The sequence below is a fragment of the Camellia sinensis genome, chromosome 10 (genome assembly GCF_055761805.1).
Source record: "Camellia sinensis isolate YWXY chromosome 10, ASM5576180v1, whole genome shotgun sequence".
Classification (NCBI taxonomy): Eukaryota; Viridiplantae; Streptophyta; class Magnoliopsida; order Ericales; family Theaceae; genus Camellia; species Camellia sinensis.
The window spans coordinates 160,275,384-160,291,620 of NC_138970.1; the positions used below are offsets into that span (position 1 = coordinate 160,275,384).

Below are 16,237 nucleotides of genomic sequence, written 5' to 3' on the forward strand. Positions count from 1 at the left end.
CAGTTTCAAATTTTTTTTGGTGCTAGAATGAATCGTGGTTTAAAATTGTAAAATTTTGCAGTTTCAAATTTTTTGGTGCTGGAATGAATCATGGTATAAAACTGTAAAATTTTGCAGTTTTATAACATTCTTTAGAACTATAAAATTTTATAGTTTCATAACATGTTTTTCAGTTTGATTAATAAGGATAAATGCTTAATAGATTTTTTCTTTGAAACTGTAACATTTTACAGTTTCAAAACTTACTTTTCAGTTTGATCAATATTGGAGATTATTGCTTGAACCTTACAAAAATTGAAAAATAGCATATGTTTTTTCCATTGTTGCTGTTTTTTGTCGTTTCATTTTTTTTCCTTTTAGTTTATCAATATTTAGCACGTTTTGCTATATTTTTTTTGCTCTAATTTCTCCATTTATTCTTTTTTTTTTTTTCCGGCAATATTCTAAACATTCCGGTGAGTCTCCAGTGATGTTCTTAACGTCCAGTGAACATTCTGAACATTCCGGCGACTTCCATTAACGTTCTTAACACTCCGGTGAACTTCCGGCGAAACTCCGATGACTTTCCGGTGATACTCCGGCGACTTCCCGGCGATGTTGAACATTCCGACGAGTCTCCAGCGACCGTTTGACGGAAGTCCGACAGTAGTAAGATGTAACAGTGTCTGTAAATTTTTTTTTTTAAAAAAAAAGGATTTTTTGGTAACAATTAAAAATGTATAGGACTAATTAGTGCAAGTGTTTTGTTTGAGGATTAGCTGGGTCTTGAACTTTGTACATGGGACTTATCAGTAAGTTTCCCTTTATTGATTTAGTCAAAATCCCCTGATCAGCATTTAAAATCCCCTCATACAAATTGACGTAGGTGGGCCTACAAGGACTGTTGACCCACCACTTAAGGCCCAATACATAATTCAAACACTAAACCCCAACATTGCTGGGACCCAACATTACACCCAGGACCAATGGCATCAGAACACCTGTCAAGAGAAGAACCAGCCACATAAGCAGACAAAGATCCTGCAAAGTTATTACACCACACATCAGTCATTAATGAGTTTCACTTTGGCATTTAATGTGATGACCCTTTTACGTTGGGGCAGAACGGCTTCACCACGAACAAGGCGAGCTAAAACGTAGACTTTCGGCCAACGTGACAGGTCAGGGCAGGCGAGGAAATGATGAGCAAGGATATAAGCAGGTTTCTAAGACAAAAAGAAGGTTAAGTTATCTATCTCCATCCTCTCCCTACATCTTCATCTCCCTCACCTCTCTAACTTGCTCATCGGAGGGTTCGCTGGGGGACTCCCCGTTTCCCATTGAACTCTTTTGCAGGTATCCTCTATGGGTACAACCCTCAGACAACGGCTTGGGAAGCGTGGATCATTTTGACCCACTCCATCTGGAGCCTCATCAGTTGGCGCCGTCTGTGGGAAACTTTTTGCTCTGTCTAGCAACTGTGTTCATTGTCGCCGGAGACCCACTCCTGATAATCCTCACCTGCCACCCACCAAGGTGGATGGTCACAAACTAGATCCATGGCTTCTCAACGCAACATTACCGACCCCCAAGCCGACCCTCCTAACCCAAACAACCCACCGCAGTATTTTACAGAACTCACCAACAGCATTAACTGCTTAGCCGAACAAAACCAAGCCCCAATCAATACTTTACTTCAGAGAAACCTTCCTATGCCCCCTTCCACCACCTCAAGACATACCACCCAACCGAGAACGAGCCCCGAGCCAACAATCCCACCCCTCCAACTTGGAGGGCTTGTGAACCCCTCCCCAAGATATGAACCCGCCACCTCAAGCCCCACATCCACCGATCTAAGCAACAACCCCCGAGGGAGAGGCCAGTAGTGTCTAGCCTCCATTACCTTCTGGTGATGACAATGCTCCCCTTTGGGATGCAGAACTCCAAGCCATGAAACTCCAACTTCAAGGAGTCATGCAGAACATACAAAATAAACCTTCCACCACAGCCAACTCACCAGTTGTTTCCTCTATTAAGGACAAACCCTTACCTCCAAAGTTCAAAATGCCCTCGCTCGACTCTTTCGATGGTACAACGGACCTAGTCGACCATTTGGAAACTTATAAGACCCTCATGGTCCTCCATGCATTCCCTGACGAGATCATGTGTCGGGCTTTCCCCGTAACACTTAAGGGGTCGGCTCAACTTTGGTTTAGTCAACTGCCAACAGACTCTATCTCCACTTTCCAGCACCTAAGTGACTCATTTCTCAGCCATTTCATTGGTGCCCAGCGCCAACGGCGTCCGGCAACCCAACTCCTTAACATTTATCAGACCGATGGGGAGTCGCTGTGCAGTTTCGTCACCTACTTCAACACCGAAGCCCTGCAGGTAGCGAAAAACGACGACAAGGTCATTCTCACAGCTTTTATGGCCGGTCTATGATAATCTGATTTCTTTTTTTCTCTCTCCAAAAACCTCCCGACCTCTATAGCAACCCTACTCTCTAAAGCTCAAAAATACATGAACGCCGAAGATTCCCTAGCCGCCCGACAAGATCTTACGACCAAAAACCCGACCCCCAGAGAGAAAAGAAAGGACTCTGAAACCAAAAACACCCAATACACTCGCCAAACACCTCAGTATACCGACCGACCTGCCCAAGCCGATCGGTCGGCACCTACCCGACTGCCTGGCCGGTTCGAACGATACACACCCCTCAATTCCCCCATGGAACAAGTCCTGAATCAGATCCAACGAGATTATCCCTTGAAATGGCCCCAACCGTCGCGGTCTCCTTCCAACCGGCGAGACCAGTCCAAATACTGCCGCTTTCATCCGGACCACGACCATAATACCGAGGAGTGTGTTAACCTCAAAGACCAGGTCGAGGGCTTGATACGCCAGGGACGTCTCAATTGGTTCATAGCAGCCCGCCCTCAGCAAAGGCAAAGGACCGGACCTACCAAAAACAACCACCAGCGCACCCCTCCTCGACAACACGCATAACCTAACCAAGGCCATGATCGGCCGCCACAGCCACCCCGGGCACAAGGCAACCCTGCCTCCCCGGTCGGAGAGATCAGAGTTATTGCCGGCGGGCTTGCTTGTGAAGGACCATCCCGTTCGGCTCAATGGGCAAAACTCAGAAAAAACAAGACAAGGCTCAGATAAAGAAGTTGCAACATTGGACCGCCCCTTTAAACACCCCAAGCAATGAATGGAGCCCATCACCTTTACGGAGGTCGATTGCACAGGCATCCGTTACCCCCATGACGACCCCCTCGCTATCTCTGCTCTCCTCTCCAATTACAAAGTCAGACGGGTGCTTGTCGACAACGGTAGCTCTTCGGACATCATCTTCCTAAACGCCTATCGCCAGCTCAAGGTCGGGGAAGAAAGTTTGTCCCCTCTCCAAACCCTACTGGTTGGTTTCACTGGAGACCGGGTGACCTCCATAGGCTCCATCGATCTTCCTATCACCATTGGAGAATACCCACAGCAGACCACTAAGTTGCTCACTTTTCTCATCGCCGACTATCCCTCTACTTATAACATCATCCTCGGTTGCACCGCCCTTAACGCTTTTCAAGCCGTCACATCCACGTACCATCTGGCCATGAAATTTTTTACCGACCTCGGAGTCGGTACCGTGAAGGAAGAACAGACTGTGGCCAAAGAATGCTACGTCACTTCACTCAAAGAGGTCAAGCTGAAGGAGACCATGATCATCGAAGGACTCGACGTTAGAGACGAAGACGAGTTAGTCAGAGGGGAACCAGTGGAAGAACTTGTTGAAGTCCCCATCGACCCTGCCAACCCAGCAAAGACAGCCAAGATCGGCAGCCAACTATTCCCTCAAGCCAAGGCCGATCTTACAATCCTCTTGACTGAGCACAATGATGTGTTTGTCTAGACCCATTCTGACATACCGGGTATCGATCCTTCATTCATCACTCATCGTTTGAGCATCGAACCCCATTTCCGACCCTTCCGTCAGTAACAGCGCATCTTCCACCCGGAACACAACGCTCTTATTGCTTCTGAGGTAGATAAGCTACTGGAGGCACAGTTTGTCAAGAACGTGGACTACCCCAGATGGCTGTCGAATGTGGTCTTGGTCCATAAAAACAACGGTAAATGGCAACTCTGCGTCGACTACTCCGACCTCAATCGAGCTTGCCCCAAAGATAGTTACCCCCTTCCTCGCATAGATCTGCTTATCGACGCCACGGCCGGTCATCAAATGCTCAGTTTCATGGACGCCTTCTTTGGGTACAATCAAATTCTGATGCACCCGTCTGACCAGAAACACACCTCTTTCATCACCGATTGGGGAACCTACCATTATCGTGTCATGCCATTTGGGTTGAAAAATGCCAGAGCAACTTACAAACGGTTGGTCAACGCCGTCTTTCATCATCAGATAGGTCGGAACATGGAAGTATACGTCGACGACAAGCTAGTCAAGAGCAAACTCTCCTCTGATCATCTGGCCGACCTGCGGAAGACCTTCGGCACCCTACAAAAGTATCAATTGAAGCTCAATCCGGAGAAATGTGCTTTCGGCGTAGGATCTGGGAAGTTCTTGGGTTTCATAGTCAGTCAGCGAGGTATTGAGGCCAACCCCGAAAAGATCAAGGCCCTAATAGAAATGCAGTCACCTAGAACGATTAAAGAGGTTCAAAGGCTTACCGGCAGAGTTGCCGCCCTCAACTTCTTCATTTCCTGTGCAATGGACAAGTGCCTCCCCTTCTTCAAAGTTCTTCGGCAGGCTTTCGAGTGGACGATCGAATCCGAAGAAGCATTCCAACAATTGAAGCAGTACATGGCCAACTCCCCCTTACTCTCTCAAGCGCTCACGGGTGAGCCCTTTTTTCTCTATTTAGTCGTATCGAGCACCGCAGTCAGTGCGACCCTCATCAGAGAGGACGGTTCAATACAGCGCCCGATTTATTACATTAGCCAGGCTCTCAAGGGCGCAAAACAGAACTACCCATTGCTAGAAAAAATGGCCTTGGCCTTGGTCACCGCCTCAAGACGACTCCGTCCTTACTTCCAAGCCCGCTCCATAGTGGTCCTCACTGACCAACCTTTGAAGAAGATAATGCAACAACCAAAGTTGTCTGGCAGACTTATGCAATAATCAATCGAGCTCAGCCAATTTGACATCTCCTACCGACCTCGAACAGCGATCAAAGAGCAGGCTGTCGCGCAATTTTATCCTGGAATTCACTAATCCCACTCCAACCACCGCCCTCCCGCCCAAGCAATTCAACACTGAGGTAGAAGATCCCCACTCTTGGACCCTCAATGTCGATGGATCATCCCATAAAGAAGGCAGTGGGGCTGGTCTTATCCTCACCGCCCCTGAGGATGGTTATTTCAAGTGTGCTCTCCGCTTCCTATTTAATGCAAGCAATAATGAGGCTAAATACGAGGCCCTGATAGCAGGTCTTTGCCTAGCCAGAGACATTGGGGTGAGCCAAATTCGAGTGTTCAGTGATTTCCAATTGATCGTCGGTCAAATCATGGGGCAATTCGACGCCAAGGACGACACAATGCGAGCTTATAGGGACATTGCACTCCCTCTTATTCACCTTTTCAACACTTTCCACATCAAACACATCCCTCGGTCCGAAAACTCCAAGGCAGATGAAATGGCGCAACTAGCCTCGGCTGACCAGTCTGACCTCAGCCACGGAGTTCGCCTTGAATACCTGACTCCTTCAGCCACTTCGCCAACATAACTGGAGGTCCACTTCCTCCAAAATGAACCTATCCCATGGGCAGTGAACATCCTTCTATTCTTGACAAATGGGGAGTTACCAGCAGACAAACAGCAGGCTGCCAAAGTAAGTGCCCGGTCATCCAATTACGTCCTCATCACGCCCATACCTTAGGTGCCTCAGCCCTGCTTAAGCGACCTATGTGATAAGGGAAGTTCACGAGGGTGTATGTGGTAACCATTCGAGCACCAGGTCGTTGGCCCATAAAATACTCTGCACCGGTTACTTCTGGCTACTCTCAACCAAGACGCCATTGAGTTCGTACTTAAGTGCGACAAGTGTCAGCGCTTCGCCAACTTCCCTTATGCTCCGTCGATAGAACTGATTACGCTCAGTAGTCCATACCCTTTTGCCAAGCGGGGCATAGACTTAGTCGGTCCATTGCCCACTAGTAGGGGCCAAACCAAGTTCGCTGTGGTCACCATTAATTACTTCACCAAATGGGTGGAGGCGGAACCCCTCGCCACAATCACTGAACGTAACACAACCAGATTCATTTGGCAGTCGATTATATGTCGATTTGGAATCCCCCAAGCCATCATCTCAGACAACGGCAAGCAATTCGACAATGCCAAATTCATAAAATTTTGTGCAGAGCTCTACATTCAGCCATGCTTCTCTTCCCCAGGCCATTTCCAAGCCAATGGGCAAGTCGAGGTCACCAATCGCTCTATCTTGAAAATCATCAAAACCAAGTTAGAAGCCGCTAAGGGACTTTGGGCTGAGGAACTGCCAAACGTACTTTGGGCCTATCGCACGTCCGCCCGAACCCCTACTGGGGCGATCCCCTTTCGCTTAACATATGGCGCTGAGGCGGTCATCCCAGTTGAAATTGGCCTGCCAACCCCGAGGGTGCTGCACCCAGATTCAGAGCTCACCGAAGACTTGCGTCAGGCTGACTTAGACTTGATTGAAGAGCTCCGAGAGACAGCTGCTGTCAGACGAGCTTCATATCAACAAAATATGAGAACACACTACAACCGCATGGTTCGACCGAGGGAGTTCGCAGTCGGGGACCTAGTCTTGTGCGAGGCAACTTTCGCCACCAAAAATCTAGCCGAGGGCAAGCTCGCCGCCAAATGGGAAGGGCCTTACGTCATTAAGGCCAGGCCTTGCCCAGACACTTACCGACTCCAAGATATGGAAGGCTATGACCTCCCTCACCCGTGGAACGTCGAACACTTGAAACGTTATTTCCAGTAAAATACCATGTCCTATTTTTGTATTTAATCAATTACTGTTTGACGATCTACACATTTGGTTACTTTTGTCCTTTTCATACATAATATAAATATCTGATCAATAGGCTACGCTTTAAATGACAATGACTTTGCATTTCCCTTATCTGCGTTGTGTTTCAATAACGACTTGGTAAGACTAAGCAAGAAAGCTTCAGCCAGACTGAGCACAAATGGCTCAGCCAGACTGAGTTAATTAAAGCCTCAGCCAGACTAAGCACGAAAGGCTTAGCCAGACTGAGTTATTCAAAGCCTTAGCCAGACTAAGCACGAAGGGCTCAGCCAGACTGAGTTATTCAAAGTCTCAGCCAGACTCAGCAAGAAGGGCTCAGCCATACTGAGTTAATTAAAGCCTCAGCTAGACTGAGCATGAAGAGCTCAGCCAGACTGAGTTATTCAAAGCCTCAGCCAGACTGAGTTAATTAAAGCCTCAGCCAGACTGAGCACTAAGGGCTTAGCCAGACTGAGTTAATTAAAGCCTCGTCCAGCCTGAGCACGAAGGGCTTAGCCCCAGCCAGACTAAGCACGAACGAAGAGCTTGATCTTTTAACATTCTTTATTGTTTTAACTCTACATCTTTAATTCGTTTAAAATCTAGGCCCATAGCCGTCCAAGCCAATCTTTCATTTCTAACACTTTCAACATTTTCAGGCATGCCTATTTTTAAACGCTTTTTATATCATGGTTTTCTCGCAAGTTAGGCTGGTTACTTACTTCTAAATTTTTAACAGACCAATCTACTAGCAAGTCTCACAATTCATACACACGTCTTACTTTTATAGTCGTTCTTCATTAAATTCTGCTCTGCCATTTTCATTATTTTCAAACTTACACCCCAGAAGAAATAAGGGCAACAGTGGTACAAGAGAAAACTTGTTGTTTCATTTACAAAAATTACAGTTACCTACAATTCACTACAGAAATTACACAAAAAAAAAAAAAAATCTTTACATAAGTCACTCTTCCTCATTTGAGGCCAGGTCTTCTTCCTCAATCCCCTCGTCTAGAGGGGTCTGGGCAACGTCGTCTTCATCTATTTTCACATTGCTGAAGTCCAAGTCTAGGAACAGCTCTTCCGCTTTACGTTTAAAGGTCTTCCAGCCGTTGTCCCAGAACTCAGCCATTTCATGCTTGTAGAAGTCCGATCGCTGGAAGCTCTGGATCACTTCCTCTTCACTCCTACTTCCAGCGGTTGCTCCCGACGGCCCAACCCCACCATCCCCCTCTCTTCCCAAGCCCCTGGCGACCGCGGCATTAATGGCAATCTGGAAATCGGCGGACTCCTTGAATTGCTCTACCGCTGCTTTACACAAGTCGGGGTACGCCGCTCTCTCAGACGCCAATTGGGCCCTTTCCTCCCCTAAGGCCTTCTCCAACTCAGCGATCCGCTGATCTGCTTCTTCCTTGTCCTTGCTCAACTAGGTGCACAGATCCTCATTACAGGTCATAGCCTCATCCCACATTTCGTTGGCGGTGGTGCAGGCTTTCTAGGCCTCCTCAAGTTTTTTCTGCTCGCCAGCCAACTGAAACTCAAGCGATACCATCTTGCGGCGTTCCGTTTCCAGCTCTAACTTGGTTGTGAGAAACTCAGCATTAGCATGCTCTGCTGAATAGCCCTGCACCATCGCCAACACTTCCATTTTCTTGGCTTTCTAGGCATACTCCACACCCTGTACACATGCCTTTCGAGCGCTTTCATTCTAACCCGCTGTCTCCTCCATCAGCTTTTGCAGTTGCCTCTTTACCCCTTCTAGTTGAACCCTTAGCGGCTCTATCTCCATCTTCACACGTGCTGATTTATTCAACAAAGCAGCCGCCAAGGTCGCTGCCTCCATTTGGGCTAAGCACAACTCTCTTAGGAGGTCAGTCTCCCTCAACCGTGCCATCGACCACACGGCGGCGTCCTCCAATACTCTAACTAGGCGGTCGGCCGCCGCCTTGGCTTTCCCCCCTTTCTCCACGGAACGCCCTGCCAACGCGTGCGCGTGGTACAATGCGGTCGTCAGTATGACACCTGTCCCTAGCGTGCTGGCCCCAGTCTTCCCTCCTATGGGGCTGGAGGTTCCTTCTAGTACAGGCACTGCCACCACCGTTTGGGCGCTTGGGCTCACATGTTCTTTCAACACTTGGGCGCTTGGCCCCTTGTCTTCTTTCGCCACCTGGGCGGTCTCCAAGTTTTCTTTCAACACTTGGGCGCTGGGACCCTTATCCTCCTTCGCCGCGAAGCCGATCTCCCCTTCTGGAGCTGCCCACACCCTTCCCTCATTCACCTTCTCCACTATAGGGGCGTTCTCACCCCCAACCTTCGTCTTCTTCACGGCAAGGGCGCTCTTTCCCCCCTCGACAGCCGCCCTCCTCTTCTTTGGCTTATTCAGCACTGCCTCCACTTCCTGCTTGCTCCTCTCCTTCAACAGGCCTGCTGGTGGTGGCAGTGGGGCGAAACTAGCTAAGTCTTTGTCGCCCAATGGTTTGGGACGCAGTCGGACCCGCTCCCTCATCGTCAGTTTAGGGGCAGGCCCCAATTGTGCCTCCTTGTACTTTTCAACTATGGCGAAAGTCTTCCGCTCTTCCGCTTCCTCCGTCTTTCGCCTCGCCTCCACCTTCTCCACTGCAGGGTCTCCTTCAGTTGGTTGCGGTCTTAGCCCTAAGGCATATAAGAATGAAGGGCGGACTAGGTCGTCCCATCTGACACCCTCCTTCTCCCTCCACTCCTTCACCTGCTTGACCCTCTCTTCTGTCTCCACCACCAACTTCGACTCCACCGACTTCGTGGGGACCTTCCATACCGTCCGTACCCCTTCTGCCCCACTCACCGATACAAAGAACCACCTCGGCCTCCACCTCTTTACAGACGATGGTAGCCCAACTACTAACCCCCTGCCTGCCACCGCTTGCAAAGTCACTCACGTCTCTTGCTGACCAGATGCTTTGTAGCATGAAAAGAACTCTTCAACTGTCATCGCCGATCTGTTGGTCGCCCGTGGCCACGCGATCGCGCAGGCCATTACAATTTTCCATGCATTAAGCATCAGCTGCCCCGGCGCTGCCTCCAGTCGATTAAGTATCTCTGCCACTAACTTGGGGATAGGCAACCTCAGCCCCGCCCACAGCGCTTCTTCGTACAGTGCGAACTCTGCCAGCCGCGCATCTGACGCCCTCTCCTTAGAAGTAGGCACCCTCAACTCTATCTCTACTGAAATTTGGTACTTCCTTCGTACCTCTTCCAACTCATCCGCTATGAATGTGGATCTGTCTGGTTTGGTGTGCCAGTGGTCCGGTTCCACTTGGCTTATAGGCCTAGTGGCCGCGATCATTGTCGTCGGAGGAGGAGGGGCCCGCACGCCCTGACCAGTCCCCCTCTCCTCCCTCCGCTCCACCAGATATTGTTCCGCTAAGTCCACTGCGTCGTCATCACCCAACGAATCAAGCCTTGCGGCAGACACTTCCTTTTCTGCCATTTCTCCTACGTTTTTACGTATTGCTTCGGATGCTGGCACAAGGAAGTTCACAAAGTGTTGCAGAGGCGTATCATACGGAGACAAATGAGCTCACTTCAGGGATGTGTTGGTTTTTTGTGAAAAAGTAAGTAAAATGGATAACCCCAAAGGCCCGCGGCTTACCCGTATTCCAAGGGTCAATATTCAACTTCGCCAGTTTGAAATATTTCGAAAAACTCCCTCCCCTCCTGTTTCACTACCCTATATCACCTCTCCCCTTCACTTTGCACTGACGCATCACCTTCCCAACTAAAGGATTACGCCACATGTACGACCACGATCCCTACTCCTTTCATTTCCCCTGTCTTTCCCACTTCACGACATCACGTGCTACGCCACACCTCGAGCCCCGCGCGCCGCCATTTCCCCTTCCCACGCGATTACCCTTTGCAGTCGGCCCTCCTCTTAGTTGACCTTCCTGCTCGGTCACCCTTAGCGGTCGGCCCCCCTTTCAGTTGACCTTCCCGCTCGGCCACCCTTTGTGGTCGGCCCTTCTCTCAGTCGACCTTCTCGCTCGGTCACCCTTAGCGGTCGGCCCCCCTTTCAATCGATCTTTTCCGCTAAGTCACCCTTAGCAGTCGAACCCCCTTTCTGTCGACCTTCCCGTTCGGTCACCCTTAGCGGTCGGCCTTCCTCTTAGGTGACCTTCCCACTCGGTCACCCTTTACGGCCAACCCTCCTTTTAGTCGGACCCCGCCTGGTCGACTTCTCACAACCCCATTTTTTATCTTATTCCCTTTGCTGGACTGAAGCTGCACTCGGGAATGGGGGATTACTGACGTAAGTGGGCCTACAAGGACTGTTGACCCACTACTTAGGGCCCAATACATAATTTAAACACTAAAGCCCAACATTGCTGGGATCCAACATTACACCCAGGACCAATGGCATCAGAACACTTGTCAAGAGAAGAACCAGCCACATAAGCAGACAAAGATCCTGCAAAGTTCTTACACCACACATCAACCATTAATGAGTTTCATTTCGGCATTTAATGCGATAACCCCTTCACGTCAGGGCAGGACGACTTCACTACGAACAAGGCGAGCTAAAACGTAGACTTTCGGCCAACGTGACAGGTCGAGGCAGGCAAGGGAATGATGAGCAAATGATATAAGCAAGTTTCTAAGACAAAAAGAAGGTTAAGTTATCTATCTCCATCCTCTCCCTACATCTTCATCTTTCTCACCTCTCTAACTTGCTCATCAGAGGGTTTGCTGGGGGACTCTTCGTTCCCCGTTAAACTCTTTTGCAGGTATCCTCTGTAGGTACAACCCTCGGACAACGGCTTAGGAAGCGTGGATCATTCCGACTTGCTCCATCTGGAGCCTCACCACAAATAATTATAGATACAATCCGTGTATAGTTACTGTAGTACCTTTTTCAATTTCTCTCATACACTATGGTTAGTGATAAGATTGTTAAATTATTTTTATAAAAAATCTTAAAAAACATAATTTATATATTAAAAAAATTTAAAACAAATATAAATATCTATAATTGTCCCATGCATAGCACGGGTGATATGCTAGTATATATATAATCAAATGTAATTGCTATGTCAAAAGACTTCAAAACTTCATTCTTAAATTCTTATAATTTTGAAAAAAAATAAAAGTTATGTGACACATCCCTTCATCTCTCTTCTCACTTTTCAAGTCTTCTCAGCCTCCGTTTGGGAAGTAGGTTGGTTTTTTGGTTTTTTTTATTTTTTTAGCTATTTTAGCCTGGGCTAAAAAGCTTAGTTTGGGAAGGGCTTTTTGACTTTTTGACTTTTTTGACTTTTTTTGTGAGAGAAGAGTATAATGATTAGGATAAGGGGTCACTGCTGTGCGTGAAGCACAACAGTGATTGTGGTGCCTCCATTTGAGGTGTATTATGGCGTTATTTTTGTGATCCAAACCGTCCATTTTGTAGGGTTTGTTGAGTACTTCTTGCCTACCAAAAATCATATTAATCGGATATCAACAACTATATGATCGATAACCAAAAAAATAAATAATAAGTTTTATTTTGAGAAATAACATAAATAATATGCAATTCGATCATATAGTTGTTGATATCCGATTAATATGATTTTTGGTAGGCATGAAGTACTCAACAAACCCTACAAAATGGACGGTTTGGATCATAAAAATAAGGCCATAATATACCTCAAATGGAGGCACCACAGTCACTGCTATGCCTCACGCATAGCAGTGACCCCTTATCCTAATGATTATGGGTTGGATGTGATATTTTATTTGTTGTGGCTAAAATAACCTATTTTGTTTTTTGTGACTATTTTAACCCCAAAACCACTTGCTAAACACCATCTCATTCTCTCTTTCTATATAAAATAAAAAATATTAAAAAATACATCTATATCCATCGTCCACAATTCACACATCAAACCTACAAATATCACATATCACATCTTTGACTCTATCACACCTACAAATATCACATATCACATCTTTGACTCTATCACGTTATTTTAAATATAAAATAAAATAAAACAACTCTCACAACTCTCGTTTTCAATAAATTAAATTACAAATATCCATTATTTGTCACGTTATTATATAAAATAAATAAATAAATCAACAATTCCCACAATTTCCATTCCCACAATCCACTCAGGTATATCCATCACCACAGTTCACTCAATCAAATAAGTTTTCTTAATTTCCTATAATTTTTAAAATTTAAAAGATTACACGGCATTTTCTTTTGATTATCTTCCAACCCATTCCCCTCATCATTTCATCTATTTTTAATTTAATTTAATTTAATTTTTTAATTTTTTTCATCTTTATCTAATTTTTATCTTTAGATTTTAATTTGATTCTTCTATTCTTAATTTTATTTAATTTTTGCTTTTTTCCAGTGTATTTATTTAATTTCTATCTTTATTTATCTTCATCATTAAAAATATAATAATGGCACTTTTGACAATTAAAATATTTATCCTTTGTTGTAATATATATCAAATTATAATTTTAAATTATAACGTGATTATATAAGTTACAACATAATGTGATTAAGTTGGAGTTGAAACAGAATATAATTGAATTGTAAATTTCAGCATATTGCGTCATAACCGAGGGAATATGCAGTGAACTACAGATTTTTGCCAAGATTTTTAATTGAATCAGTTAATAAACAAACGTAACAGTGCTTCACAGATATCACATTTTTAAATTCAAGAGAATAATAGCATAGAAAATTCTAAAGAACACCACTTTTTTTTAAAATTTTTTTTTAATTATTTTTAAAACCAATGAATGATTAAAGGAATTTTCGATCATCTTTAGAATTTATCTGAGATTGGGTTAGTTTAGCTTAGCTTTTCGTATTTATGTTCTTTCTCTTCACTTTGCAGAACAAGTGGCAACCATGTTAGTTCCCTCTCACTTTGCTACCAAAAACCCTACTACTAGTTCTTTTGGTTGGGCCTCCCAGAAGCTTTAGGAAGAGACAGATATAGTACTGTTCGTGATAATTACAAATAAAATATTAGAAAATACAAATAATAAAAGTCACAATAACTATTATAAGGGCTGAGGCGCGGGAAATTTGCTCTCTTTAAGGAGATTCAAGTCCTCTATGGTTAGGCAAAGTCTCACACCGGTGCAGCAGAAAAAACCTTGACTTGTCCCCCCAGGATACAACAGTCCGACTAAGTCGTATGGTTCACCAATACTGCACAATTGGTTGAACCCAAAAGTTTATCACATACACCCTTTTTTATTTGCCTGATAATCTCACATAAAGTATAACAAAGCAACAAAACTTCTTCTCATTTTTTCCCAACATAGGAGATTAGCCCAATATATAAAATTGAAAACTTGTTAGGCAAGGTTCTTGGTGGATAAGTTAACTAGAGACTTGACCAAGACTTGGTGTGGATAAAAATTAGTTGGAGACTTGACCAAGACTTGGTGGACTTGAATGGTAAGCAAACTTGGTAGAAAAGAAAAGAAAAGAAAAACAACCTATAACACATTATAATATTAAAATACCTGCTAACATTCCTCCAACTATTTTAATATTATAGGTAGCAAAAACTGAGATTATTAGGCAAATAAGGATATTATGCATCATGGTAGGTGTGCTCTGCACTGAACCTCCATTAGTGAAACAATAATATCTACTCCAAAGCCAATAGTACGCTCAGCATTGAACTATGACTGCTTAAGAGAAATAAATAATTATTGCACACACATAATATTCCAGGTGTTCACATAAGCTTTAAAAGCTAGCACATTACGGCCTTATGCGATCCCAGGATTCATGAGTGTGTTTGAGAATTAGCCCAAATCTCATAGGTAGCGGCCCCACTACCACACTCACATAGGTGAATTCTGTCAAGGGTGCTCCTGTAACTATGACATCCCACTCAATAAGAGCTACAGAAATTCATTAAGAGTTTTTTAATAACTCAACATCTACAATGTTACAGGATAAATGCACTTAGATCATAGGGATGGGTAAAAAGTAATTTAGTGCATTTCTCATGGCCATCATATGATCGTTTTTCTCATTGAACCTAGTTACAGGATCTCTGGTCCCTGGGTTGAGTATCCTCATACATGGCTCCTGCTATATTCAATGGGCTTCAACCCCATCCCCCTCGATGTATTCCAGACTCTATCTCTTGCTAAGACCTTAGTTAATGGATCTGCAAGATTATCACCAAATTTAATATAATCCACATTTATGATGCCATTATTCATATAAGATCTCACAGTACTGTGTTTTCTTCTGATAAGTCTGGATTTACCGTTATAATAACGGTTATTAACTCGACCAATTGCTGCGGTGCTATCACAATGAATCAATATAGGTGGAATCGATTTTTCTTAACAAGAGATTTCATTTAACAAATCTCTTAACCAATTTGCTTCTTCACTGGCTGTAGTTAAAGCAATAAGCTTAGCCTCCATTGTTGAATTAGCAATAATGGTTTGTTTTTTCGATTTCCAACTTATAGCACCACCTTCCAATGTAAATAAGTAACCAGTGGTTGATAATGAATCACCTAACAAGGTATTCCAATCGCATCACTGTAACCTTCAAGTACTGGAGGATACTTATTATAAAACAAGCCATATTTTATGGTACCAGGTAAATATTTCATAATCCGCTCAATGGCTAGCTAGTGATCACTGCCAAGATTGCTAGTAAACCTGCTAAGTACTCCAACTGCATAGGCAATGTCAGGTCTAGTACAGTCAGTCGCATAACACAAGCTACCAATCATACTAGCATATTCCTTTTGATTAATTACATCCTCATCATTTTCAATAGGAAATAAACATACATGAGGATCAAAAGGAGAAAGAACATGCTTGCACTTATAAAAGTTATATTTTTTCAAAAATTTCTCAACATAATGCGACTGATCAAGAAATATACCATCACAAGTTTTGGTAATTTTCTGTAATAACCCTCACCATTGATTACTGATTAAGCTATTGATTACTGCTAAACTGAGACTGATCATGATAAGTAATTGAACTGACTGAAAAAAATTGAACTGGTTGATTGAATGTGCTAGTTTAAATGCATATCTATCTGTTGACTGTTAAACTATCTGTTCATGTTTTATGCTTTAAACTGCAAGTTGAAGGCTTTATCGGCGGCCGAATCTGGAATTGATTGTTGATTTGTGTTAGTTAGAATTAATTGGATTTTATGGCATATTTATCTGAAATGTGATTTGGTACGATTAAATTAGGATAAATAATGT

The 16,237-nt window shown here is 44.5% G+C and overlaps 1 protein-coding gene across 1 annotated transcript; it reads left to right on the forward strand.

The window, feature by feature from the left end:
* Positions 1-2,317: 2,317 nt before the first annotated feature.
* On the forward strand, positions 2,318-3,895 carry LOC145800819 (uncharacterized). The gene is made up of 2 exons (XM_082890566.1): positions 2,318-2,370; positions 3,301-3,895. Exons 1-2 carry the CDS (start codon positions 2,318-2,320, stop codon positions 3,893-3,895), a joined length of 648 nt encoding a protein of 215 aa, XP_082746692.1.
* Positions 3,896-16,237: the final 12,342 nt, after the last annotated feature.

Excerpts from the sequence above, each read along its gene's own strand:
- LOC145800819 (XM_082890566.1), top strand. The coding sequence starts at position 2,318 with ATGGGGAGTCGCTGTGCAGTTTCGTCACCTACTTCAACACCGAAGCCC. Across the intron at positions 2,371-3,300 it reads TCAACACCGAAGCCCTGCAG|ACGGGTGCTTGTCGACAACG; the intron begins GTAGCGAAAAAC and ends TTACAAAGTCAG.